The 26,422-nt window shown below is 36.2% G+C and overlaps 1 protein-coding gene across 2 annotated transcripts in view; it reads right to left on the bottom strand.

The window, feature by feature from the left end:
- Positions 1–654: 654 nt before the first annotated feature.
- The window catches only part of Vg (transcription factor vestigial), a 157,093-nt gene continuing 131,325 nt past the window's right edge, over positions 655–26,422 (bottom strand). For both annotated transcript variants that reach the window (XM_076783865.1, XM_076783856.1), the window contains exons 4-6: positions 26,174–26,297; positions 23,980–24,206; positions 655–1,741 (exon numbers count right to left, since the gene is read on the bottom strand). In XM_076783865.1, the coding sequence (XP_076639980.1) occupies positions 1,695–1,741; positions 23,980–24,206; positions 26,174–26,297 (398 nt within the window). In that variant the 3' untranslated portion in view covers positions 655–1,694. The remainder of the gene's footprint in view (positions 1,742–23,979; positions 24,207–26,173; positions 26,298–26,422) is intronic.

Genomic DNA, 26,422 nt, shown 5'->3' on the forward strand with positions numbered 1-26,422 from the left:
GCACATCCATATTTGATGTCGTCATAATTGTTGAATCATTCTTCGCTGGAAGTGTCTGTTCGTAGAAATATAATTTGAAATCGTAGATTTGTACTTTCGAAAACACAGAAACTTTGATTCTTTTGTTGCAAGTAACTCTAAAAATAAATAAAGAAATGCAAAATGTACAGAAAAATACGAACATTTGTTATTCTTGTTTAGTTATATCTGAAGAAGTAAAATTTAAATTTCAAATTGATTATTACTCAATATTTTGTTAACATCGGTTCGAGTAAAACTGTTTTGAAGAAAATGGCTTAAGAACGTTCTTAAATTTTTTAAATACAATTAAAAAGCGATTCCTCATTAAGGATAAAATAAAAATAAAAATAACGCTTACCTTTTCGCTGGAACCATCGTGCAGGTAGGACAAGATCGACGGGTGAAAGTTGTGATCAGAAAACGCAATGGTGTAATATTAATGCATCATTTATTTAACACCTATGATGACGATAACATGAGATGGATACGATGCGCTTAAGGTAGAATAATCCGCTAGGCAAAATGACGGGTGTGCGTGCGTGTTAACGACAGATATTTAATTATATTTGGGGAGGGATGTAAAGAATAATTGTGACGTTTCGAGTAATAACTATTTTAATTTGCTGACTCGGAGAGATTTCAGAATTTCTGCAGCGCCCGGTGTTATGATACAATAATAATAATAATAATAATAATAATAATAGAATAATAATAGAATAATAGAATAATAATAATAATAATAGAATAATAATAATAATAGTAATACATATATATATTTATTTATTTATAATATATATATATATGTATACATGGCAAGATCATTGGTCAATAAATATTTCACTTAAGTCTGCAACTAAATTCGCCAAATAATCAAGTCCCTCGATCGGTTCCTCCGTTCCTCAATAAGTTAGCTATATCACGGTACGTTTAATTAATAAATCCTTGCGATAAAAGAAAATACACTCTGTACGGTCGGTAATATCATTCAAGGAACATGGACCGCCATCTTTGTTTCTATATACCCGGGCTCTGTTGTTACGCGGTCGCCGGAGTGGACGTATCGTTCTGGCACGCGAGGACCGGATCGATCGACTCTACGTCCGCGTTCTCGTAATTATTTGGAAAATTTAGGCGCGCCTTCGAGTGGCCTAATACCCCCTAACACTCTATACGAACTAGAGGCTCTCTCTCGTTTCTCTTTCAGCGGCCGGTCGGACGTCAGTCACCATGAAGGTAATAGTGCGCGCAAAGTATACCTCTAATACTATCTGAGTTGTACGCTAATAGTAGATCCTTAAAGTAATTAGGTAACACTATGTACACTTGCTCGACTCGGCGAGAACGATCGCGATGAGGCGACGCGTTCAGTCCGGCCGTTATATAACAAAGTTCCTCCTCGCCGTGTGCTCCGACCCCGTAGCAAACCGATCCCCTAGCACGCTAATATCACGTTACGTCGTCTAAGTACGCTTGTCCCTCTTCTCTCGGTGTCCCTTCGAGCATCGCGTACGCCATTTTGTCACTTCGTACCACGGTGCTCATCGTACCTCTTCCTCGTTCGTCACTCGCGACCTGGCGAGAAGAGCGACGACTTGTCGCGTGTACGGTTTCGAGCTCGTGTTCACCGCGGATGCTGCGAATCAGTTCGGCCCACGAGGCTCCGAAACTCGCTTCTAGAACCAGTAGAGGTCCTTCGAATCCTGGACTTGAGACTCGAGACCTGAAACAGCCGGAAATCGGGGCAAATTCTTATTATGTCGCGCGAGCAAGGCTCTGGTGTAGAAAGAAGTTCTGGAACCAGATAATAACGCAACAACTTTTACTTGTTCAGTTAAATAGTTTTGTTATATTTACCAAATTTTATTAAACATTTAAACAGGCGTTTAAGCTAGAGGATTAAAATCGAAAATGCAATGTTTACTTCTAATCGAGATATTCATATAATTTATTAAACAGAAATGTGCTCTTTCACTCGATGTTAAAAGGGGCACCAAGTAGTAAATAATTTAGGATGATATACAGTAGTAGACTTATCGGTAAATGAACCCTAGGAATAGATACTTGGTAGAGCACTTGTGAGAGAGCGACAGGTTGAGCGTAGCCCTCCGATGGCGAGTGCAGAAGTTGCCGCCACAATTCCATCGAATTTTAAATTCAATTTCCCGCGGGTTTGTCGATAGAAATTGTTATACGATCTAATCTGTCATTAACTCTACTTAATAGTATTTTACAATTAATAAATGTTAGTTACGAGCCACTTTTATTATTTAGAATTCGAATTGCTTCCACGTGACACAAATTTGGTAAAAACAAATGGAGAAATGATCGAGAAGAGAAACAAGTTTCTTTGCATTTGTACGGGAACACGAGTGGGAATAATTGTGCGTATGTTTCGCGGTGGTAATCGTAGAACGAAAAAGCAATCATCGATCGGGCACGAAGGATTTCACTGACGATACCCGGGACAGGAATCTCACGCACACGACAAGTAATTGGTTATACCAAAAGGGTAGGAATGACTATTTCTTTCCAACGGCCGGGCTCATCGTTCATCGAAATTTATAACGCGGTCTGCCGCGTAATAAAAGAAGAGTCAACGTTTTGACGGATGCGAGGGTGCAGAACTGGTGATGGCACCCGCTGGGCGACACGGACGGACAAACCGAGGACGAACCAAGAAAACGAACGGTCGAACGGACGGACAGACGGACGGGGGACCAACGGAATATGTCACGAGATCGACCAGTTAAGATCTCATGTTCTTTACAACGGTTGCACGCATGCGTCCGAGGCTATCTTCGATCTTGATATCTACGAAGGGTGACCCTGCGGATCATCCTCGCTCAAAGACGTACTCTTCGACGATCCCGGCGTCCCTCCAAAATGATTCGTAATTAAGGGACAGTTTATGGGAATACGTCGGATCTCGGATAAAACTGTATTTACGAGCGTCATCTCACACTGCGTGAAACGTTAGTTTGAAATTCTGTTCTACGAGGCTCTCGTGTTAACCTCATTAAAGACTAATGCTATTCGTTGATGCATCATTTCAATTGCAATTCTTTTTCATTGTTAGTTTACATTCTCATCCCATTTTTTAACATTGTTGTCTTCATTAGAGACTAACGATATTCGTTGATGCATCATGTCATTTGCAATTCTTTTTCATTGTTAGTTTACATTCTCATCCCATTTTTTAACATTGTTGTCTTCATTAGAGACTAATGGTATTCGTTGATGCAACATTTCATTTGCAATTCTTTTTCCAGCCAGTCTATATTGTCGAATCCTATTTTTTAACATTGTTTACCTAATTAAAGACTAATGGTATTCGTTGATGCATTATTCTATTTGTAATTCTTTTTCATTGTTAATTTACATTGTCGAAGATTAAATGCTATTCGTAGAATGCATCATTTTATTTGTAATTCTTTTTCAATCGAATCCTATTATTTAACATTTTTAATAATTCTTGTGTTTCAACTTTTATCTAGGCCTAAACTAAATTTTATTATATTTGAAAAATTTAAAGAATCTCTAGCATTGTAATAAACTATTCTAATTCTTGATTTGAAAATTGTATTTCTGTCTTGGAAGCCTGAAGTTGTGAAAATAGCTTTTTCCTAAATAGTCTGCCACTCCAGAATTTTATATAGTCAATTTTCTGTTATCGTTTATGTAATTTTGTAAAATATAAATAAATGTGTAAAAATTACACTATTTCTCCACTTCCCGAAATAGTATTAATTAAAAAAATTTTTTAAAAATCTGTTTTAATTCAAAACGATGAATAACAATTTCATTTTCTCATTTTCCTATCACAACTTAATTTCAATAGCTTCTTCAATGGAAAATATATGTAATAACAAATTTTCATCAATCACCTTCCACTCAAAACAAAGTCCAAACGTGTTGAATATGCACAGGCAAAGCCAATAATGAATCTATAGACTGATATAAACTACGACTATAAATCACTTGCAGAACTCTGTATGGTTTTCCAACCAATCTTCATTACAAAATCAAATTTTCACACCGACAGACACGACGCTTCATAAATCTTCTCGTTTTGCACGCTGTTGCGGAATCGTAAAAACCGAGTAATAAATATTCTTTGCCAAATGTCTTGCTTAACTTAGATCGGTCGTGACTCGAACGGTCACGACGACCATTTTATTCCTCTCGAGGAGAGTAACAACGTCGGATATTACACGTCCCGTGTATATTAAACGACCCTCGGCGACGGTGTAATTTCAAGCAGCAGTCGAGGAAGATCGACGTTTTCAAATACTTAAATTTCATGGCACGTGGTGCGCGGCACGGGCAATTGAGTTCGTATCTGTCGGCGTACACGTGTCAGCACGTGGATCTACCTGTTTCAAAGTCAGTAACGTGTGTGCCCCGTACGTTGCCATATTGGCGCATCCACGCTGAAAGAAACACGAGTGGAAGCACAAAAGATTCGATCTTCATGGCGGAGTCGGGAACGCCAAGCATTATTTGATAAAAAGTCATTGAGCTGGAAAATGATGCTAGAACGTAGCGTGAGAAGAAAAGAGGAACGAGTTTCGATATTTTTTGCGAAAAAATTAACTTTTTTATAGTGACATTCCACTAAATTTCCAATATCCTTGAAATTGTCGAAACGAATAAAATTTAATGAAAATTGCAATTGAAATAAACCATGTAATTGAGATAAAAAGACTTTTTGAACGTTTTAAAAGGGACATTTTTAATGAGAAATGCTGCTTTTTTTTCAAAATTCTTTACACTGATATTCACTAAATTTCCAACGACCTCAAAATTGTAGAAACGAATAAAATTTAATAAAAATCGTAATTGGAACAAACACATTTTGAACGTTTTACATAAGAAAAGTTCTATCGTGTTTAACTTTAATTAAATCTAATCGTGGAACGTGACGTTTCTATGACGTAGACAAAGACGAGTAGAATAATTTCTATTTATTGGCTTGTCACTATTCCAAGTAAGATATTAAAAGTATGCAATCATCCGAGTCTTCTTATTGGATCTTCCGACCAGTCAGATTCTTATGCGACGACGCTGATGTGTCGATACGTTTCAAACGTGTTCCCTCGTGACAGTAATGACGTTGAAATTGAAAGACTTAACAAGTTATTTACGTAATGGATGGCATCCATTCTTAATGTCATTTCTTCTTAAGTGCAAGCGGATGTCAAATAGGAACTCAATGTTCGACAATGTTTCTCGAGTTAGAGTACCAAGGGGTAACTATTATTACTCCTCGTATAACGTTAATATTCCTATTGATTAAAGTTTCTTTACGAAAATTAATTAATATGAACTATATACACATACTTTGAATTTGAAATTTGATTGTTTATGAAGTTTACTGTTATCGAGAAAAAAAGTCTTAATATTACTTCGACTAATATTTTGAATACTGGAATTATGTTGTATAATTTACTACTATTTGTATAATTTACGTGGCATTTACTATTTGCCATTAAGTTATTATATAAATAATAGCAAAAAATATCATTTCAAAAAATGACCTCTACCGAATAAATATGCAGAAAAAATCATATGTATCCATTTTAAAAAAACTAGGTTGACCTTCCCAAACTCGGAAAGGTCACAAATAAAAAAAAATAATTTACACAAATCTTATAGTCGACTTAAATTTGTGTACTCCCATTAAAGTTTGCATCGTTGGACCATTTACGAGATATTTACTTGGACAATTATGGACGAACGCCCTGTGTAACGAGTAATCCTCGTGGTGACGTCTCCGAGAAATCCTGTGTAATACGTCTGGCTCGAAACGAAAGCGGAGGAGCCCCTTGCCATAATCGACGCTAGGTCCTTCCGCTTAAATACGAGAGGGTGACTCTAGGACCCAGCGAGAACACTGAGCAATATTGTCCGCGCTATCTGACACACCATTTACCAGCAACACGCCCGTCCATTTTGTTCCAGCATATAACGGAAACGTTATATCCCGCGTATACGCGGCTCGCATAAATCGTCCTGACACTTATAGTGCATTATTCGATGGTTGTGGTCCTCCGTATTGAATTAGGATGCTCTCTCACGGAGATTATGATCGGACATTGCAACCATGCGGCCACGAAAGTAGGCGGACAACCATGGGAATTATATTAAACGAAATTGTAACAAAACGATTATTAGAATCGCCTGGTTTCTTTTACTGTTGAAAAATTGATAATAACGATAGAAATGTTTAATCGATAAAGTATTTTGAGTTTGATAATTTTAATAATTTTTATGAATGATTATTTTTATATTACGTTTCATTTGGTTGAATGATAAAATATACTTTTGCGTTTAAATTAATTTATAATAGAAAGCTTATGAATTCCATATTTACTGATCGTAATCAATTAAAAATCTCAGACACAGCGAATTTTTTCGAATCAATTTATCAATCTAGCGAAACTTGCTATAAAATGTTTCTTCGTTCTGTTTGTTTACTGGGAATATTAACGCGTTGCAAAGACGATTAAGTTTACAATGGATCACAAAGAACAGAATTGTAAAATTCTCGGGCTGAAAACACGTTTGCCTCTGAATTTCCTTCGACTTTGTACGGTGTTTCTTTGTCAGGAGCGCCGAAGGGAATTCCGCGTACCGTCTTCCTGTGCTCTTTGATATCGCGATATTGAATACTGAAACATTCATAACAGGTGCGTTCGTCCGTAACTTTGCATTTACCGACCTGAGCGCGTCTGAGGTTTCAAACGGAAATACGCCGTCGTCTATTCTTCGTACGTAAATGATTATTGTTTGTTAATAATGCATCTATGAATCGCAATGTTCCCCCTTGTGTTTCAATTTTCCACTCGGTATATTTCTTGGAATGCTTTAGGTACTAAATAAAAGAGTCACGCCATGATTTTATTGCTGGTTGTTTATTCATTTGTTAAACGTTTCAGATTAAAAGTTACAAAAATGTTTAAGCATGATTAATATCTGTGTTATTAAAAAAAAATTTAGAGAAGTTAATTGTTATGGGATAAACAATTACAACAGTAAAACATCAAAAGAATGCAATTTTCGTGAAAATTGAATAATATAAAGAAGTGAAGTGAAAAAATTATTAAAATATTAGAATGAACAGTGCTTCCAATAAAAGATACAAAAATTTACAGAAGTATTTGATCGAATATGTTTTCTTAGTAATCCACAAATTATCAAGTGTGACTTTTCCTAAAAGTTAAAAAATAGAAGCAACGAAAGTGGCGTGGTCTTTAGGTTAGGGGTGACAATCTTTTTTGAATCCTCCACCTCAATGATTTGTCAATAGAAAAAATGTCTCTTAGCATAAAAGATAGTGGTGACTTTTAACTATATTTGAAACGAAGTTGAGGAATACAGAATAATTTCCAACCGCCTCCAAAATACTAAAAATTGCTCTGCAAATGAACATTTTATCAACGAAATAGTTCAACGGTAACTAAACACTATTGATTGGAAATACTGAACGGACGATTTTCTCCGAAATGAGTGGTGGTTCGATTTTAAAATTCCAACGCCATAATTTTAATTCTAAGAGGAAACTTCTCGCCGTTACCGTTTGGGTGGCAAATTTAACGTCAAAAGACGAGAGTCGGGCATCGGGATTAAATTAAATCGAACACCCCCCGCCTTGAAAGACCCCAGCGAACCGTCGACCCTTCCTAGGGATACGTATCGAAAGCATCGAGATGACCCTTATCAATGGGGGTCAAACCCCTCGCTGGCTGAAATCCAATATACTCGTGGTAAAGGAGAGTCCCCACTTTGATTCGACCCCGTCTAGAAACTCGTATGCACCAATGAGCGAGTATTAATTGGAAATTAAGCTACCAAATCCATGCGTCTTCGAAACACTACGATATTACTGCGATCCTTTGTATGGTTGCAATGGTTCAAAAACGAAGAAACTGGAGTTGTGTTAACCCTTTCGGTGCTATAGGTTTTTTGAACATGATTTTTTTTCAATATTTTCCTTTTAATAGTAGGCGTTTTTTTTCTGCATCATAGAGAAGCTAAAACATTAGACTGTCCTGTAATTTGTTCTACACTACATCCTGAATTTGTAGCTGTCCGTAGAATAGACCTTTTATCTCTGAGTGGCAGAGACTCCTTGATTCTAATTTTGTACAATTTATCCTAACTTTCCTTATTTTTTACAAATTCCTATTTAACCTTCTGGTTATCTCCCTATTTGAATATCCCACTATTTTTAGAGGAAGCTCCACTAGATCCTGGCTTATATGTATGTTAGTTTGAGGTTAAGTTCAGGGTAATATAGAACAAATACTATTGCATTTAATCAAGTGGAATCCTCATAACAGTACATCCACTCCTAATAAATCGAAGCCCCATTAAATCCTGATTTAAATGTATATATATCAATTTGAGGTTAAGTTTAGGGTAATATTGAAAACATACTATTGCGTTTAATCAAGTGCAATCTTTATAAAAGTACATCCAATCCCAATAAATTGAAACACCATTAAATCCTGGTTCAAATATATTAATTTTAATTTAAGTTTAAGTTGAGGAGAACGTGGAACAAATACTATTGCATTTAATCAAGTGCACTCCTCATAAAAGTACATCCACCCTTAATAGATCGAAGCTCCATTAGATCCTGGTTTCAATGTACTGTATTAATTTGTGGTTAAGTTCAGAGTAATATGAAACAAACACTATTGCATTTAATCAAGTATAATCTTCATAGCAGTACATCGATTCCTAATAAATCGAAGCCTCATTAGATCCTGGTTTAAATGTATATCAATTTGAGGTCAAGTTGAGGGTAATATTGAAAACATACTATTGCATTTGATCAAGTGCAATCCTCATAACAGTACATCCATTCTTAATAAATCGAAGCCCCATTAGATCCTGGTTTAAATGTATATCAGTTTGGGGTTAAGTTCAGTATAAAAAAATACTACTGCGGAGAGACTGCATGTCGTTACTGAAATTGAACGTAAATGACTACCAAATAACGTCTAGGGGTCCTGTAATAGTAAATATGGAATGGGGAGGCCGTCGAATCGACGAGTTCTAATAACTGCATCGTTAAAGGACGAAGAGGACACCACGCGTTCGCCACGGAGTGTCCCCGGCCGCGAACGAGCCGACTTCGAGAGATCGATATAACCGGCGGCTTTCGACCACTCCCTCCATCCGGTCGGCTGACCAATCGAGGCTCGCTAGCCGTCCCCGGCTACCCTGGTGTCCCTCTTTTCCATTCTCTTCCCTTTTGCTCGCGCCGGTGGAAGCGGTGCACGAGCGTGGATTACGTGACGTCAGCGTGCGACGCCATTTTCGAGGCGCGTGCCAGAAAGCCCCGGCTGCACCGACGCGCGGATCGAGAATATTCTCCGGAGAATGTCCCACGCGGACGAGAATTTATGGCGAAGATTCCCTGAATTAATCCTCCTGGAAATATTAAGAGCGTCGTCCGACCCCTTCCTTTGTTTCGTTCGCGCAAACATGGACGTCGGTAGTCGCTTGACCGACGCTCGCCAGGGACTATTACGAACGAAACTAGCGCGCAATCGATGACATTATCGACAAATATTAACAACATTAGCGATCGAAGCCCCCCTACACACGGTCCTCAATTTATTTTTTTAATTAGATGGATCGATAGAATCACTTTTGATTTCCAGTTGACTTCCATTTTTGCGATTCGTGAGATTTTATCGTGTCTCCCTTTCGATACAGTTTGATTTCTAAATTGATAGATACTCGTTTCTCGATTTCTGATATGAATTGAGTAGAAGTAAAACAATTCTCGTCGAAACACTCTCCATCGAATGTTTTAACGAGGTTATATTAATCGTGTTAATTTTTAGGTTATAAACGATGACAAACGATAAGGAAACCTGCGAAAAAAAGATTTTTGGAAAGAGAAAAAGAATACGAATTTAATTGAAACGAAGCAAACGCGTTATCTGGAGATCAATCTTGCAAAAGAATATTAACAAAAAAAGTTTTGAAATTATCGTAAATAAGGATGTTGCAGAAGAGAAACCAATTGAGGGTCATGGTCGATGTTTTCTATTGAGCTCTCTGGATCGTGCATGGTTGATATTGAAGGATGTTAAAAATTGATGAATGTCTAGAAATTTAAAAATCTGAATGTCAGTAACTAAATGATGGAGACTGACAATAATATTGACTGTGCATGGTGGAAGTTCAGTGCACTAAATGAGGAATGCACATTATACGGGCCATCGAGCGATTTAATGCAGTCCGTGGTCTAATTCGAATAAAACAGAGAACTCTGTAAAATCTGGTGCGAGGTTATCCATCCAGAGAATGGGGCAAAAGTATGTTTGAACAATAAACAACTGAGTTTTGTATTGCTAAATGCAGTTTTGAGTCATTCCTGTTTATAGAAATAAAAACGTTTTGTCAGGATGAAAATTTCGAACAATGAATATTATATAAACAATTTTTCATGGATTACCTAATAAGAATCAGAATTTGAATCATTGAATGAAATTAAATTTTACATGTTGTTCGTGTCTCTGTTGCGTTTGAGGAAAAATTGCCATTCTTATCGATGGCGTCGCGTTCCCTTTTATACTGGGGTTGATCTTCCTTTTTTTCTACAACACACGATTTGCCATCGCCATGAAATTACGCAACCCATCTACGCAGGCAATCTTTTCCCGACAATGACAGAACGTCCAATTTACTCTCAGGACGTGTAGAATGTGGACTACTGACAATGAAATCAACTTCTCAACTCTGCTCAGTACGTGCAATTATCACTTATGTATTTAAAATACTGGTGCTGAAATATTTAACCGATCAATTGGTAAGTTATGTGTGTACTGACATAACGATCATTACTAAAGAATTGCAGAAGGAACATTTGCAAAGAGGAAGATGAGTATTCTCTGGTGAAGAGACACCATTACCATGATCGTAAGGTCAAAGTTCCACTCGATAAACTTTTTCTTTGCTTTTCAGTATCGTTTCATGAATCTCCTTTCTTTATTATTTGTACAAATTTTGTTTTGCTCTTCATGGTTGGACTTTTAGACGAATACTTTGTTTATTTTCGTTGCACTTACAATTAAAAAATATACATGAATATTTTATCGTTTTATCAAAAAAATTCCAGTAGAATATAAATGACACTAATTTTAGAAATTAAAAAATTCTAATGTAATAGAATCAGGAACTAAACTACAACTTAATACTCTCTATTTTCTAAACAAATACAAATTGACGAAATAATTATAACGAAATTGAGTGGAAGTCGGCGATTAAAATAACAAATAATCTAGAAATGAATGGGACCACTCTTGACCCCAGAAATATTCACAAAATCAAAACGCGTCCAAGTTTATGTTTATGAAAGTAAATATTATTAAATGTAGTATACGTGTCTCGTAAAATTTCATTAAATCGTATGATCGAACGCGAACAAGCAATGGCGTTTCTGCGGTACACGGAATAAACGTTAAATTCAGTAAAGCGATTGTGAGTTAGCGGTCGAGTATTTCATTCGCAATCAACGCGATCGTTCGACAAAATACCGTGGACGGAATTCAATTTTGCATTCGCGGGGGGGAAAAGGGGGGAAAATTCGCGTTTGATTTAAGCTATCTAGGGTCTGTGCGACGTCATGGCGGCTGCGTGCTCGGAAGCAATAGATTTCGCGATCCCAGTTCGTCGGTCTTTCCGGTACGGATAACGAATCTCCCTCGTAAATTCGTCTCTGTTCCGCGGTCGCTGGGAATTAATGCTCACCGGGGAAAGATAAAAGTGCGCGAACGGCATTAAATTAACATCTCGGATCCAGTTTTACAGCTCTGAATGTTGCTACGCGATTTCTTAGCGTTTCCGCGGCGCGTTCTTTCGCCGACTGTTCAACTTCCTGTACGATGTAGGGTAAAATTATATTTTAGGTCGTCCTTCGTCGCCAGAAAAAAACGCAGCTAAGTTTAATTAATGCTTATTTTAATATCATTTGTTTGATTATTCGCAGAAGAATCTTCATTGAAGATTCGAACTTTGTTAAAATAAAGAAAAAAACATTCATTGATTCTATCCAAACTACCTTATTCGGATGAAATTCTTTGGATATTGCGTTGTATTTTATTAATATAGTATTAATTGTTCTTTAGTAGTGCCAATTATATGTGGACCAGAACGAAACATTGAGTATTTATGTTTGTCGAAGAATGACTTTTTTAAAAATTTGTGAAAATTCTATAATGCGATGTCAATTCTTGTGTTATCTTAGAAATACATAAAAGACATTTTTAAAAATTATAAATATATGAAAATCCTATAATGGACAGTTCAGTGAATTTTTGTATTATTTTAGAAATTCATAAAAGATATACTAGACACGTATTAAACTTTTCTTTTTGAACAGTTTAGAAAAATGCTACTAATTAAAAATTTGAATGCTTTATATAAATTCATTTAGTAAAAAATGAGATTGATAGATTGCATTAGACATTGAAAATAACAATTTCACAATAATCCATAACTGTTACTCTATTTCGTGCGAGTTTTGCCGAGAAACTTTTAAAAACACTGCGGAAGAAAATTGTTCGTTCGTTGCAAATAATTAAATCCAAACAAATTGATCGGTTATTTAACAATGAATTGTTTCGAGCTCCTATCGAGTACTCTTCAATTTTCAATTTTTGAAACAAATACAATTTTCCACATTTGCCGCCTTAAATTTTTTTATACGTTTGGTGAATAAATCAAATAAAAAAATAATTGTTTAAAATTCCTGGACAATATCGACAGATTTATAAAGTAACTTGATTAAAATAGAAATTTTCCATTTCTGCTCAAAGTGATTGCTCGATTCGGAAATTCCTATCAATCATCACCAAAATTAACTGTTCGCTCGATCCTCGTTTCAACCGACGAGTTGCATTCAGGAAATTGCAAGTATTTCTCACAAATTTCTGCATATTCCTCCAGTCACAATCGATTCTCTGAATCCTCTTCCATCGTGGGAATAGAAAAGCCGCGAATTAGTATTGTATTCCCGAGTAACAACGAAGTCAACGTTTATTCGCTGTTAGTCGGAAAAGAATGTGTGTCGGAGGAATGTTAGTTCATCGCTGTCGGAAAAGAATCTTCCACCGACGTACAGAATGTATCCGGTTTTAACAAACGAACACGAAGAACCTACAAAACTAGAGAAACACTCAAATAAAATAACTTTCGTACTAACAGAATATTTGCAATTCAATATGGTTTAATATACGAGAAAGATTAAAATCACATTTACTTTTATTTTTAATAACTTTCAACTTTGGGTCTTTGTGGGTCTTTCTTCTCCCAAATCTTCTAACAAAAAAGTTATCAACAATATTATTAACTGATTCTTTAGTAAAAGAATAATATTGCGTGGTATTCTGTTTCTTTCGAACATCTGTTCTATAATTTCATCTTCTGAAGAGGATCTAGCTGATTCCAATTTGGTAATCCTATTGTTTAAATCGGTTAAAGTATCATTTCATAATTCAAGATTCGACTGGGGGACCATTAATATATTCTCAAGTTTGGAAAATTTCAAATTAAATACTATCATTGAAGAATATCATCCATGTTTCCCTTGTCAGTTTCTTGCAGTCTATCAATCGAGCAGTATGTAAGGTGTGTCGGAGGCCATGAATCGCCAGGATGAGAAATAGTTCTACGAGTAATGCAAGTAACAGGTTTAGCAACATGACAACAGCATCCTTTGCAAATTGATTTCTTCGTATTAGGCAATTTAAGTGATATTTTATTGAGACGTACGATCAGAATATAATACTCAGGTATTATCGAGAGTCACATACACGTTAATATTATCGCAAAATAAGTGTCACACAAAAATACAAAGAGAAACTGCCCACAGAAACAGCAGAACTCGTTCAACTTGACAAAAACTGAGACACCTTATGGAAAAGATTCAGATGTAAGAAACGCAAATAAGAAATACGTAGAGTGATAAATTAAAAAATTTATGTATGGTTTCGAGTGTTTGATAAAAAAAGAATAATAATAATGTATCAAATTTGGAAGGATATCTCCAGAAGCTTCCGCCATCGCATAAATTAATCGCGATCGCATTGAATTCGTCGATACGAGACAGGTGACGGGCAATTAAATTAATGATTTCTCAGAAGTAATAGACAGTCTTGAAAGGTGAGGAGGGGAGGGGTTAGGGGAAAGGAGGGGAGGGATAAAACCGCCGACAGAAACGTCACGCGTTGCGCCGTGACCATCTACAGTGCACGGCGTCGTCGGACGTCGCACGGTAATTGCGATTTATTTCTCTTAATCGCGCTTAAACGGCAGCCAATTTATGCCGGTCGAGTTAATTTTACGCAATTATATAATTACAGCGGCGCGGCCTAATCGGGGTGCCAAAGCGGCGTTCTAATGGCGGTACTTCAGATTCGAAGACGTCGCGGGGACGCTCCTCACTCCGAAATTACCTTTCCCACCCTGCATCACCGACTGTGTCCTTTCAGGGACTGCTTAACCCTTAAATGGAACTTTACTGCGAATTTTCACTCATAACCTGGGAATTATAATATTATTGCAATATTGGAAACAAAATGGAAAATTCCATTTAAAACACAAGTTGAGTAAAATTTAATTAATAAATCGAGTTCTTGAAAGGACTCTTTAATGCTTAAATGGAACTTTACTGTGAATTTTCACCCCCATCCTGGGAATTATAATATTACTGCAATATTGGAAACAAAATGGAAGATTCTATTTAAAACACAAGTTGAGTAAAATTTAATCAACAAATCGAGTCCTTTCAGGGACTCATTAACCCTTAAATGGAACTTTACTGTGAATTTTCACCCATAACCTGGGAATTATAATATTATTGCAATATTGGAAACGAAATGGAAAATTCTATTTAAAACACAAGTTGAGTAAAATGTAATTAATAAAACGAGTCCTTGAAAGGACTCCTCAACCCTTAAATGGAACATTACTGTGAATTTTCACCCATAACCTGGGAATTATAATATTATTGTAACATTGGAAACAAAATGGAAAATTCCATTTAAAACACAAGTTAAATAAAATTTAACTAATAAAACGATATATCTACATTTTTATGGAGTGAATTCTTCACTCACGGTGGCCATTAAGAGTTAAATAAAAGTTCTAGTTTGAATTAAATTTATAGGAAATAAAAATAAAACATCTTGTGGAATAAGAACAGATATACAGCAAAAAAGGTTTTCATTTCTTTTACGTCGATACATTTTGAAATTCTTGACCTATCGATCCTTCACAGTCTCATTTATTAGGTACCAAGAAAAAAACAAAATATTTTAGATCAATAAAATTGTTATTTTAATGGGCAAAACAAACGGAGCATCCATGCTATTAAGAAGTATGTATTTAAACGCTATATTTCTAGTTTCAATAAGATATTCCAAAATTCCATAAAAAAGGAATAAAATTAACATGGATGACGTCAGCTTAATTTTGTTTCCTATTATTTTATTATAAAACTGATTTTAGAAACGCAGTTGTTCCTCTTCTCTGAAACTTGAATACTGTTAGGTTTAGAAAACTGTTATTTTGTAAAATCGAACTACTATAAAAGACAAAAATGAAATTTACACCAGTTAGTCAAAATAACATATCTAAAAGTACAAATGAAATTACAAAATCCTGACTAAAGTGAATATTATTGATGTTCAAGATATAAAGAAGACATAGTTTGCCATTTTAGAAAATCTTGTATTCCTTTTTCCAAAATTAATTACATATTTAACTCGTAAAATCATTATTATTTTATCGTACAAAGTAAAATTACTAATCCAGATCAAGTACCAAAATTCCTATCAATATAAAATGAAATTACTTCTATAACTCGATTTGTTAAAAACAAATTGCAATTTAACGGTTTACAAGGTTTGAAAAGTGAATCGACCGAAAGGCATCGTGTGTCCTGCGAACCGTGGTCGCTAAATCGCTCATTTCCTTTCTCCCGTTTCGCACATAAATTTTCAAGGAACAACCAGCTGCTTTCTGGCCGTCATTATCTGAAAGAAAAACAGTCCCCCGGTGGATCCCAGCGTCAAACCAGCCCCGAAACACACAAAATTCGCGTACCATCGCGTGCACACGGAATAAAATTTACAGAAATCTGGATCGCGAAACAACCGGTGGCGTTGTTTTTCAACGAGCCGGCGGCTCCCGTAGTCGCGAAATCGGTATTCGCTCGAACCGAGAAAGCGGCCCCCGGAGTCCGTCCTTTATTTATTCATTAATTTCCAGAATCGATGTTTGACGACGAGGTCGTGGCTACTTGGAACCAGCGAGCGTGCAAGGGGCCCTTACGGTAGCACACGCCAGTTAGAATAGTGAGCGTTGCCGGCATTCCGGCAAGTAAATTCTTGAAAACTCGTTTGGTCGGTCCGATCCGCGAACCAACTCTCAATCTGCGCCATAAAGCGAGGCGCGCGCGTGCGAACGAAAGCGTTTCCTAAATTGGCCCTAAATCTCTGGTCATTCGTTTCTGGGGACCGTTTCCCAACCTCGCTACGCCCCCAAAATTTCCTCCAATACGCGTTAAACTCATTTTTATTCCGAGAACTATTTTAACAATTTGCCACTACCACGTGTCTTTAGTTGGGCGATCAAACGTACCGATTTTTGGGAATTTAGTACTATTTTTTGGGAAGATTTATCCCTATTTTTTTGGAATAGCAGGATTTGTCACTATTTTTTAGGAGGGTTTATCCCTACTTTTTTAGAATTTGTCACTATTTTTCGAGATTTGTTTTTATTTTTTGAAATTTACCCCTATTTTTTAGGAGCTGCTTCTATTTTTTGAGATTTGTCATTGTTTAGTTGCATTTATTCCTCTTTTTTAAGATTTGTCACTATTTTTTGGGACTTACCTCTATTTTTTAAAACTTGTGACTATTTGGGGAGTGAGGGGGAATTTATCTACATTTTCTTGGGATTTATTTTTCAGCCAATACTTTTGGGAATTTACCCCTACTGTTTGGGATATTTTTCTCTTTTTGAGATTTATCACTATTTTGCGGAACTATTTATCCCTACTTTTTTAGCACTTGTCACTAATTTTTTAGATTTGTCACTATTTCTTGGTATTTATACCTAGTTTTTGAGATTTGTCACTAGGTTTTGTAATTTGTCCCCACTTTTTTTAATTTATCCCTATTTTGGGGGGAATGTACTCCTATTTACTTAGATTTGTCACTACCTTTTTTGGCATCTGTTCCTATTTTTTGGAATCTGTATTCTTGATAAATAATACGCGAAACCGTGCAAGCTGAAATATTAATTTCACGTGCCACGATCTTTTGCTCGCGTAATACGTCATGACGAATTCTTTCACGCACTTCTTGCGGGCGATTAACGATGTCGTTTGATTCCACGAACCTTGTAATTATACGATAAACAAATTATTCAGATATTTCTAATGCTTCCAGCAAGTTATAAATCTAACAAGCACTCTTTCCACTTTATATAACGTTATTAGTGTGACACGATTCTTATGAACGTTCCGCTCAATTGCTTTGCGAATACTAATACTTTGCAACTGGACATTATTTTTCTTCAGTATATGTATAACTTTATGAACCAACGGCTTCGTACGAATTATATATTACCAATTCTGCAGGGTAAAATACGTTATTTTGAAATTTATTGCAAAATCTATGGCTAGATGCATAATCATTGTATGATAGTTATTCAAAAGCAATTTTTCAGCCAATTCATGACTCCAATTGCTTCCACGGAAGTAAGAGGAAGTATGCGTTTATATAAAGGCATGTTTTCAATTTATGTATACGTGCATACATATTTATAAAAAAGACGTAAACACATTAACAAAAATTGTTTCCTTAAATAAAATTACATAATTCTGTGAACATACTAGTCAACTTTACAGGCACCAAAATATCAAATTTTAATACACAATCTTGAACAGACGTTATTTACAAAATTGAGGAAAAATGTTATATTCATTATCAAAAAAAGCTAACATATCGACATTTTTTTGAGTTTAAAAATATTATACGGTTCATTGGAGCTAAAAAACATTTTTTTACATTTCGATCGTAGGAAGTAAAGAAGTAAACAAAGAGTAATAAAAACAAGAAACGAAAGCAGCGTGTAAAAGTCAAGTTTTTTCGATAATTGTAAGATTGAAATGGCCAAAATGGCTACTGGAAGAGGGTTGAAGCTATGGCGTATCGAATCAACGGTAACGAAAGGGATGAGAATGTTGGAGCGAGGCTCTGGTATCGATTTTCGACCCTTGAAATTCACCATACATGGAACCACTCCTGGCATACCAATTTCTCCCTCTGTTTATTTATATTTCCTCGTCGATCCACATATTTTACATTTTGGAATATGTCCTTAAACGTTCTTTCTATCATTTAAAAAAAATTTGAAATCTAATAAAGTATAGAAAAATTTGTATACTATAATACGAATGGAATAATCAATCTTTTGATCAATCTTCAGCCATAGTTCAGTACTTATAAACTGTTCCAAAGTAACAACTTGAGTATCTACATTGTAGATGGATTTATTAACCCTTTCTCTGACAACACTTTCGAGATGGTCAACCAAGTGGTTCACTTCATCATAAGCAGAATGTATACGATTTACCTGCGTGCAGTGGAGTATTACTATAGGGTTGAAGACACGTAATGAACTCGTAAAAGCAGGAACGCGTGAAGACAGTAGTGCACTTGAGCGTCGAGAGTCGCTCAAGAACTCAGAAATGAACTCTATGCTTTCTGGACACTACGTATATAGAACACTGAAGGTTTGAGAAAATCAAGAATGACGGGAAATACATTTTATGTAACATTTAATTGTAACTTGGGGAAATCTTGGTACCTCTTCTACGCCACTGCATGGAGATTTATTTAGCTGAAGAAAATGACTCTTAAAGAGGAATAACTTATACGTTTGATTTCTTCTTATTTCGTACAATGAAAAATTCTCTCAGCAAAAAGTCACTCGAAAACATCGAAATTATTCTATTTAAGTTATCAAAAAGATGGCAGAGGATCACAGAATAAAATGGCGCATTGATCAAATAAGTTCTATACAAAATTGTATTTGATATCCTCAACCTAATATATAACCTAACTTCTTCATATTTAGAAGTTATGCGTAGACCTTATTGCATTATTTTTCGTTCAGAAGAATAAATTAATATTAAATAATAGGAGACTCTTTATGTTACTCCTAATCGCGGGAACGAACGTCATTTGTGACTATGTTCGATATTCCTACAAAGAAAGGACTTATTATATAACCTAAAATATTTAGTAGGAAGTAATAATATATGTTATATTAACCTAGAATAAAGTTTGTATTCAAACTATTTGACAGCAGTACCCATAAATGAACCCTCATATTATTAACAATACGACGATTGTATCTTTCGGTATCATCGTTTAGACCTATCCTATAATGTAACTAAACTGTACGCATTGATTCATAGATCGTGCTTATATCGATCATCCGTTACCATTATTTAACGATAGATTTGCTAATTTGGTATTCATCTTTTATTTTATAGAACAAAGGTGTTCGATTTTTAAGTATTTCTATTATTACAGTCGCATTAATGGCTTTTACTGTTCTGTAGTCCTTCATAGCGCGGTTTATATACTTTAAAAGCCATTAATGTGATTGTAATATAATATGGAGAAAGTAATTTAATATTGAGACAATAGATGTCACGCGTATATATTATACATGGATCCTACCTTATCGACATTACATATGTATATACACGATTTACGAATGAACGACTAACGATTAACGATTAACGATTAACGAGACAACGATAGAAAATCGTTGATAGATGACGTCGCGACGCAATCGAGCTTCGATGGGAATGGAAGTTCTTGGGCTGGGAAAGCCAAGGATAAAAATGAATCCGAAGGAAAGACGCGGAAGTTGTTGAACGCGGCGGAACGTTGCGTCAAAGTCACGGACGTGACGCGTGGAAACGCGCGGGACCGTCCCAAGGTAAAACGGAAGGCGTGTTGGTTGCAGCGACGTGCAGACAGATGGGAGTGGTCTCCGCAATCACGATGGGCGTGGTGTTTTCACGGCACGCTGCAGCTGCACCCTGCGTTGCAAGTCGCGCGCGCTGCATTTGCGTTCGAACGTGCAGGCGAATCGCGCGACGCGATATTTATTCCACCGCGCGAATTGTCGTCGCAAGTCTATTCAATTCCAAGAATTTTGTACGCAAATATCGATTAGCAGCTTAAATTCTGATTTCGCCTTGTATCGAAACATTCTGGCGAAAGGGTGAGTTTTATCGCTGAGAATGAAATTTGATTTTTGGGAGGAATTTTATATGCATTTTTGGCGGGAAATATTTTTTGGAAAGAAAGTCACTTTTCTGAGATGCGTATAAACGGATACATAACATTTGTTTTTTGTGGATTTATGGTTTAGTCGAGAGTATTTAGTATGTTGTTAATTTTAATATTTATAATATTATTTTTTATCTTTGAGCAGTGTGGAAAATTTATTTTAATTATTATTACACTGAATTGTCAACTACGATTATTTTTCATTTGCACTGTTAAATTTTGCCTCATTCTTGAATAATGAATCAAACTTTTGACAAGAATCAAGCAATGCAATTATATTACAAAAAATACAAATTAGGATTATTGGTTACATTCTTTTTTTCAAAATATGTAAAGTCGATTCGATATATGATTTTTATATCTTTGACACAAGAATGTTTTGTAGTTCCGTCATTTTGTAGTACTTTAAGAACGTTCTTAACCCTTTACAATCCAAGAATTCATTTTAATAGAAATGTTCATTCAAGTGCAATTTTGTGATGTCATTTTAAAAAATATTAAAATTGTCCTTTTATTATTAAATATTTCCTATCAGTCTTTCATTTATTTCATTCTATACAACAAAAGCTTTCTGACTCACGATTTCGAAAATCCATAATTTCGAAAATAAGGACTTTCATCTTTCACCAGAGGGGTGGAAAAAGGCAACGAAAATTTGTGAAAAATAGTTCACGTTCACATTTATGTAATATAAATAAAATTTTATAATATTTTTTTTGCAACCACTAGGATCTTTCCATTCAAACGAAACAATATAAATAAAAGGTATCGTACAATTTCCAACATATAAAAAAAGAAACTCAGCGTACACCAAATATTATACCCCCCTCGGAGTTATTATCTTTTGGCTAACAGATTCGCCTATCTTCTCGAAAGCCAGCCCTCCGTGCGTTCGAACGACGATCGATGAATCGATAGACGTGCAACCAGCGTATCCCGGGTTTGCAGCGCGGGGTGCGCGTGGTTTTTATCCGTGATTTACATGATAAATCTCGTCAGGAGGATCGACTCGACATCAAAGTTGGAAGGCCGAGGAGGAGCGTTCGGGCGGCGTTTGTATCGGGCGGCGGAACGAGTGGAGGCAGAATGGCGCGCAGGTAGCGCAAGAAAGGTCGGTCGGCCCCTCAGATGCTCGCAATTAATAAGAGCTTAATGGGGGCCGCGGGCCGATATAGCGCTGCCACGTTCGGGACCCCGTTTCTTCGTTGTTCTCCCACCGAAATCATCGATGCCGACGACAAAAAGCCGCGGCTCGGCCGTAAAACATTTCGCTCCGTTCGACGGAGGTGCTCGGGACACGTCTTTGCAAAAAGGGCCGCGCTGCCTCTTTAACCCCCGCAACCTCCACCGCCGAATTATACAGGGTGATCCAGAAATAAATGCAAGGGAGGGACACCAACTGTTCGACTCCGATTTTAACTTCCACTTTGTGGAATTATATTAAATGATCACTTTTGGCGTATATAAAATGTTAGGCATAGATACTTAATATTGTTCAAGATATAAATGATTAAAGTGACGTCAAAATTTAAGACCTCCGTTTTTCTATGAAGCAAATTGTCTTCTAAATTTGTATTATTGCCATCTATTTACACTGTTTTGATGTATTGGTTAATTCAGCCCTGTTAAGCCTTGCTCCAATGTTTCAAAAGACACACTCACAAGGTGGGGACACCAACTGATCGACTCCAATTTTAATGTGCTTTTGGAGAATTATATTTGAGCGATCCCTTTTGGTGTATATAAAATATTAAGTGTAGATATTCACTACTTTTCAAGATATAAGTAATTAGAATGGCACAGTTCATCATGGCGTCAAAAATCAAGGGATCTTTTCTTTTTCTATGAAGCAAACTATCTTCTAAATTTTTATTATTGCCATCGATTTTACACTGTTTTAATGTATTGGTTAATTCAGCCCTACTAAGCCTTGCTCCAATGTTTCAAAAAAGACACTGACAAGGAAGGGACACTAACTGTTCGACTTCAATTTTAACATACTTTTGTAGAATAATAGTAGAGTGATTCCTTTTGGTATATGTGAAATACTAGGCGTAGATACTTAATACTTTTCAAGATATAAATAGTTAATCATTTAAATATTATATCATAATTTCAACGACATGTCATGCCAACATTGTCATAAAATTAATGGTCGGTGAATATCAGTTTGCATTTTCGTTTCTTAGGAACATCTAACATCTTCAGGAGCAAATTATTTTGTTCCTAATAAACGAAAATGCAAACTGATATTCACCGACCATTAATTTTATGACAATGTTGCCATGATATATCATTGAAATTGTGATGTAATATTTAAAATAATTTAATCACTGAGCGTACACTTATGTGTGAGTATCCTTGAAGAGATTGTGGCAGAATTCGTCGTGGCGTCCTTTATAATATAGTGTGAAGAAGCATATGTGATCTCAAATTTTTATGATTGTCATTTGTTTTACGTTGTTTTGACTTATTGGTTAATTCAGCCCTGTTAAGCCTTGCTCCAATGTTTCAAAAAACACACTCAAAAGGGACACCAATTGTTCGACTCCAATTTTAATATACTTTCGAAGAATAATAGTAGAGTGATTCCTTTTGGTATATGTAAAATATTAGGTGTAGATACTCAACAATTTTTAAAATATAAATAATTGAAGCTACATATTATCGTACAGGTAGATGTGTACTGAATATATTTGTTTTATACGATTGCAAATTGTATAATTTTATAATATTTTCTTTTTACATGACAAACCACACTAGAAACCTTAAGCAGACAAATATAGGATACTGCAAAATTAGCTATTATAATATATCTTAATACAGGATTTTTTTTTTTATGAAAAGATTAAATACACTGTAGACATGTAACTTTAATTAGTTATATCTTAAAAACTATTGAATATCTACACCTAATATTTGATATACGTCAAAAGAAGTGACTCTACGACCATTCTGTAAAAGCACATAAAAATTGAAGTCGAACAGTTCGTATCCTTCCTTAATAAATTTGTAATATTGCACATTTGTCTTTTTAACGTTTCTAGTAGCACGTATGATGCTTGTCATTTGTCGTTATGTATAAAAATATATAAGTACAAGTTCACTGATTAAACATTTATTTTATATATTTAATTTTATGTATGCAACTTTAATTATTTATATCTTAAAAACTATCGAATATCTACATCTAACATTTTGCATACATCAAAGAGAGCCTTTGTACCACCATTTTGCAAAAGCACATTAAAATCCAGGTCGAACACTTCGTGTCCCTCGTCAGCCCCCCCCCCCTCCCCCCACCTGATAGACGAAATACCAAAAAACGAGTTTGAGAAACGTGATCGATGGATCCGTCGCGTGTACAGACACGAGGGTATTACTTGGAAGGCTTTACACCTGTTTAATTCTCCAGATAAAATTTCGTAGTGAATTATTCCGGAAACTTTATGGTCGCGGTCGCGTGTACAAGGTTTCGGAACGAGATCTACAACGTTTCATTGAAAAAAATGCCGTCCCACGAAAGGTTAAACGTAACCCTCGTTATTTTACTCACCAGAGAGGGGCGCGTATGGGCCGTGCGGGTAAGGGGGTGCGGAGGAAGCGTCGACGAGCGACTGCGACGGCGTCGCCGACGTCCAGTCCTTGTAGGAGGCCGCGGCGTGCGCGTGGTGCGCCGCATGGTGGGACGTATGGTGACCGAGTCCTCGTGCACCACCCAACAACAGACCGCCGTAACTCGTCACGGCCGCCATATTATGGTGGTGATACTCGTGCACAGCCCTGGAACAAACCGTGGAAACCGTTTGCCTCTTAACTTCGATGCTCGATCGCGAGAACCAGGAACAACGGGAAACAAACCAAAACGACCAAGGGGGGTAAGGTGAGGGGCTAACGGGGGGGAAAGAAAAGAAGGAAACAAACAAACGGGGACCGCGTGAAGGAAAAGAAAGGACCGAAAAAGGGTTACGGGGTGGGGGAAATGAGAAGAGAAAAAGGGTGGCGCGCGCGAAAGAGAGAGAGAGAGAGAGAAGGAGGGAAAGAATTCTCGATATCGTGCCTCTTCTCAAGAACGGTGACAGACTGGTAATTTATACGGCGACCGACGCAAGATCAGCGCTAAAGATCTCTCCGGAGCACAGGGGTACCTGCTCCCGACGGTTTTCTGTATTTTTCACGTCTCGTTTTCTCTTCGTCGTTCCCTCTTCTTCCCACCTTTCGTACCACGGTCCTTTAATGCGTCTTTCTCGTTCTAGCGCTCGTGTGGATCCTTTCTTTTTCTCCGTTTCACGTGATTTTTCTCTCATTCTTTCCTTCCTTTTTCACAGACGTCTCTTCACCCTCTCTCTCTCTCATTCCTTCTGTTGCTCGTTTCTCGTCTCGTACGCGCCCCGACATTCATTTCTGACGGTTTATCCCGGCAGGCTATCGCGTAATGACCGTGTCGCGCCTGCCGGAGGTGGATTTTTGGAATGCGTGAAACATTGGCCGCATTATCGTCCGTTAATTGAACGAACGACGCTCGCGACGATTCCGACGATTAATCAAGCCCTGGTTTCGCTCGTCACGCGCGAACCACGGACTACGGAGTCGCGACACCGATTGAATTTTAAATGAGAGCACGACACACGATTTTTCCGAAAGATTCTCCTCGTCGCGAAGTCTAGAGATTATGTTAGCGTCCATAAGTCACCGGATATTTCGCTCCTTCGTCTTGGAAAATGCTAATTAACCCCTTGAATTTGACTAGTTGCAAATTTTTGAGACCATGTTTAGCAATGATGAGGCTATACTCGTCGTCAACTCTTATAGATCAACTTAAGATGATCATCTTATATCTCAATACAGGCATGATTCTTAAAATGAACATTTTATATCTCAATACAGTCGTGATTCCTAAGATGAGCATCTTATATCCTAAGTTTTAATAATCACGACTGTGATCATTTTAAGAATCATAACCGTATTAAGACATAAGACGATCATCTTGAGAAACAGGACTACAGGAAACATCTTATATTTTAATACTGTTTAATAGATTTGTAGACTATTACAGAATATTACAGAAAGATTGGAATGGTATTAATGAAAAAAATACTGAGAAGTAATGAAAAATAATTGTTGATAGAATTCTACCATTAATTTGAACTCATGAAAATTTTGAATTATTTGCTAACATTTTGTTAAAATCCATGACATACAAAATGAGTTATACTTTGTAACGAATAAATAAGTGATAATTTCATTTTAATTTCGCTTCACAGTATTAATTCCTTTTTGTTGTACGTTCGTTAAGTGACTTATGGACGGGAATTGAAATTAGAGTCGAGCAAATTTTAAACATAAATTTTAAATCTTAAATTTTAAATCTTAAATTTAAAATTTAAACTTCCATTTATGTTTCATTTGTAAATACATCCATGAATTGGAATCTATAAATAAATGTTTTAAACTGACATTCAGGCAAGTTAGAATCTAGTTTTAGAACGACTCTAACAATTTTATTCGTTAATCGTGAATTTACTCAACTCTAGAAAATGACACAACTCAAAAATTGCAATTTTGTCGTTATTATTCAGAGAATTTTTTGCAGAAAACGGTTAATTTTTCATGAATAGAATCTAACGTTGACTTTGGGACTGCGGATCGTCACGTTTTTAAATAGAATAATTACAAATTGTTAGGTACTGATTTTTCTTAACGTAGAAACATATCTTAAGGACAAGATAAGGAATCTTAGGTAGGCTCACCTGTGGTGATACTGTGGATAATGTGGATGCCATGGATCCGTTGGATACTCGTAGACCTCGCCAGGATGCTGGCTGTTCCAGAAGGAAGCGGGGAAGTTCCTCATGGACATGGGAGAGATATTTTCTAGAAAAAAGAAATCGTAATATCCAATTATTTAATACAGTAAAACTGAATTGTGATAAATACTTTTTGCAATCACTTTCAAAGAATGTATGGAAAGGATATTATTTACGACTTCAAACAGTTAA

The sequence above is a fragment of the Colletes latitarsis genome, chromosome 1 (genome assembly GCF_051014445.1).
Source record: "Colletes latitarsis isolate SP2378_abdomen chromosome 1, iyColLati1, whole genome shotgun sequence".
Taxonomy (NCBI): Eukaryota; Metazoa; Arthropoda; class Insecta; order Hymenoptera; family Colletidae; genus Colletes; species Colletes latitarsis.